At 41.6% G+C, this 4,006-nt stretch overlaps 1 protein-coding gene across 1 annotated transcript; it reads left to right on the plus strand.

The window, feature by feature from the left end:
- Window positions 1–659: 659 nt before the first annotated feature.
- Window positions 660–1,676, plus strand: OR5M8 (olfactory receptor family 5 subfamily M member 8; the record flags this gene model as incomplete). Its single annotated transcript, XM_080927949.1, has 1 exon — window positions 660–1,676. The coding sequence occupies one exon, from the start codon at window positions 660–662 to the stop codon at window positions 1,674–1,676; it is 1,017 nt and encodes a 338-aa protein (XP_080784075.1).
- Between the last annotated feature and the right edge of the window lie 2,330 nt (window positions 1,677–4,006).

A 4,006-nucleotide genomic window follows, 5' to 3' on the forward strand; every position in this document is an offset into this window, starting at 1 on the left:
CCGATATCAAATAAGTTTCCTGTATAATTTTTACTTATTTAAGTGGAAAAAAAGATATAAAGTTTTCTCAAACCATTAATGTAGAGTATTTTTTACTAATTGGGAAGTATAACATAAAATATAAATTATAATTTATAAAGACATAAGATGACTGTAAGCTACCCATTTTAACATTTATATACACAGCATGAAATATTTTATATGGCTTGGTCTAATATCAATGTTATCATGCAATTTCTTATGGTTATTCCTCTCTTGAGTAAAGTTATTTAAAAAATTATCTCAGAAGTGGCAAATTTTTTGTCTATTTACAATGAACAGAAAATAATCTTAGAATTAGAGAAGACATTAGATTTAAAAGTAAAATATACAAAATGGAGACTAGTAAAAATTCTAAATTAGACTAAACATGTTTATGGTTCAAAAGAAAATACAAACAAAATCTAAAATACAAGAGTCTCAAATAGGTAGAGACTCAGATACCAATGTGCATTTGCTAATGTTTAGAACATTAAGCTCAATCTAATAATACATGAAGGGGTGATAGAAAAGGGCAAAAAAAATACAAAGGGGGTAATTCTAAAAAATACTTTTAAACTGTTGCCCTCTTTATGTTTGTCTATTGACATATAAAATTTTATTTTTCTTTGTAGTCTATCATGAAGAAAAACTTCACCTCTGTGACTGAGTTCATCCTCTTAGGACTTACCAACCATGTTGAACTTCAAATTCTGCTATTTGTACTGTTTCTGGTGGTATATGTGATCACAGTGGCAGGCAACCTGGGCATGATTCTGCTGATCAAGGCCAATGTCAGGCTCCACACACCCATGTACTTTTTCCTGAGCCACTTATCCTTTGTGGATATGTGTTTCTCTTCCAATGTGACCCCAAAGATGCTCCAGATTTTCCTTTCAGAGAGGAAAACTATTTCCTATGCTGCTTGCTTAGTCCAGTGTTACCTCTTCATTGCGTTGGTTCATGTTGAAATCTACATCCTGGCTCTGATGGCCTTTGATCGATACATGGCCATCTGCAACCCTCTGCTTTATGGTAGCAAGATGTCCCGGCGGGTATGCATATCTCTAATCACAGTGCCTTATGTGTATGGGGCACTCACTGGTCTGATGGAGACCATGTGGACTTACAACTTGTCTTTTTGTGGCCACAATGAAATCAATCACTTTTATTGTGCTGATCCACCTCTGATTAAGCTGGCTTGTTCTGACACTTATCATAAAGAAACCTCCATGTTTGTTGTAGCTGGATTTAACCTCTCCTTCTCCCTCCTCATCATTCTCACTTCCTACCTATATATCTTCCCTGCTATTCTGAGGATTAGCTCTACAGAAGGCAAGCACAAAGCTTTCTCTACCTGTGGCTCCCATCTGACAGCCGTCAGTGTATTCTATGCAACTCTTTTTTTCATGTATCTCAGACCAACCTCCCGAGAATCCGTGGAACAAGGCAAAATGGTTGCTGTGTTCTATACCACTGTCATTCCCATGTTGAACCCCATGATTTACAGCCTGAGGAACAAAGACGTCAAAGAAGCAATGAGCAAAGAATTGTCACACAAGAAAATGTATTTTTCTGAAAAAAGAGATTCAATTTTCTTCTCTACTTGTGGCACTTTTTGTCAGAATTATCATTGTTTTCTAAAGCTGCAGAAATAGAACTGACAGAATATTAAATTATGACAAGACAATAGACAGTAGGGAATTACACGTTTTTAATTCTTTTCTAAAATGCAAACTCATTAAATTTTGGTTATAAAATTTCATATGGCTGCATTTGTCTCTCTTTTTAGTCAAATTTTGTCTTCTGCACAAGGATGCTATAATTATTTTTGCCCCTTTGAATTTGTCGCTACTGCTGGAAGATGAATTATGTTAGAATTCATAGGTGTCACTTTTCTTTCAGCACCAGTCATTTGCTTTTTCTTAAGTATATTACTTATTGTATTTAAGACATTGGTATATTCCAGTCTAAACCTATGTCCTGAGCAGACCTGTGGCCCTGGCACAGCACCCAGTCCCAGGGGAAACCTGAATCCCAGGTGCTATGAAACACCCAGATTAACTGTGTCCCCCAGAATCCAGGGACACAGAAACCTCTATCCAGCCAGTGAAACAGATTCCTTCCCATCTGAATCTGTGCCCTGAGTACACCTGGGGCCCTGGCTCTGCACCCACTCCTACAACTCCAAGATAAAGCCTGACTTTCACGTGCTCTAACACACCTAGGACCACAGGAGAGGAGGCCACAACAACTGCCCTATCACCCAAAGTAACCGGGATCACTGGAATCAGGGATGCAGGAATCCTCGCCTAGCCAGAGGTACATGTTACCTTCAGTCTGTATCTGTACTCAGAGCAGATCGGGGCGCTGGCTCTGTATCCACTTTCACAACATACAAAGGGAGCCCAGATCACAAGTGCTCTGAAACTCCCAGAATCACAGGAGAAGCTACAACATCTATCCCAACACCCGAAGGAACTGGGTCCCCCAGTATCCACGGATGCAGGAACTCCCACCCAGAGAGTGGCACTGATTTCTTCTGGTCTGAAACCGCATCTTAAGCAGACCTGACATGCTGACTCCGCATCCACATTTAGAACACCCGGAGGGAGCCAGAATCCCAGGTATTCAAAATGCTGAGGATCACAGGATCACAGCGCAAGCTCAAAGCCCAGACCGTTGGACACACACAGGGGAACTGGGGCTCTGACACACTCAAGATCACAGTTGAGGCCAAAACATCTTCCCCAACACCCGGCATAACTGGGACTCTGACAGGAGCCAGAGAAACACAAACCCTGCCCAGCCAGTGGCACCTGTTCCTGCCAGTTTGCACCTGTGCCTAGAGCAAACCCAAGGCTCTAGATCCCCATCCACTCCTGCAATAACCAGAGAAACCTTGACTCCAAGGAGCTCTGATAAAACAGCATCTCAGGAGCTTCAATAACACCAGGATTACAGGATCACAGAGGCAGCTTGACTCCCAGGATCTCTAACACACACAGGGTCACAGGATCACAGAAACACAGAGACAGCTGGACTCTGAGGAGTTCTGACACAACCAGAACTACAGGAGGGACAGGCTCCAGTCAGAGACAATAGAGGCAGGTAGCACTGAAGATAGCCACATGTTGAGAGGCAAGCCCAAGAACATAAGCAATAAAAATCAAGGCTCCTTGGCATCATCAGAACCCAGTTATCCCACTATAGCAAGTCCTGAATACCATCCCATATATACAAACACCAAACCCAGACATCATTGCAGATGCCAAGAATTGCTTGCATATAGTTGTTTCCTGATAGAGGTCTCTCCTTAGAGGCTCTGCCGGAGCCTGACTAATACAGAGGCAAATGCTTGCAGCTAACCATTGGAATGAGCGTGGTATCCCAGTGGAGGAGTCAGAGAAAGGCTAAGAGGGCTGAAAGAATAACAATATCAACCAACCAGAACCCCTAGAGTTCCCAGGAACTAAAGCACCAACCAAAGAGTACACATAAAGAGGCTCATGGCTACAGCTGCATTTGTAGCAGAGGATGGCCTTGTCAGACATCAATGGGTGGAGAGGCCCTTGGTCCTAGGGAAGGTAGATGCATCAAGTATAGGGAAATGCCAGAGCAGGGAGGCAGGAGTGGGTTGGTCTGTGATGCTGCACCCTCATAGAAGCAGAAAGATGAAAGAAGGGATACGAGGTTTTCAGAGGGCAAACAAGGAGATGGGATAACATTTGAAATGTAAATAAAATTTCCAATTAAAAAAAAAAGGTCAACAACAGCAACAACAAAAGAACAGACAAATTGACTTGATACATAAACAGGACCCAGCATTTTGCTGCATACAGGAAAGGAACGTCAGTGACAAAGATAGACACTATCTCAGAGGAAAAGCCTGGAGAAAGATTTTCAAGCAAATGGTCCCAAGAAACGAGCTGAAGTTGCCATTCCAATAATAAATAAAATTGACTTTTAACTAAAAGTTATGAAAAAA

Source organism: Micromys minutus (assembly GCF_963924665.1).
Source record: "Micromys minutus genome assembly, chromosome: 13".
Taxonomy (NCBI): domain Eukaryota; kingdom Metazoa; phylum Chordata; class Mammalia; order Rodentia; family Muridae; genus Micromys; species Micromys minutus.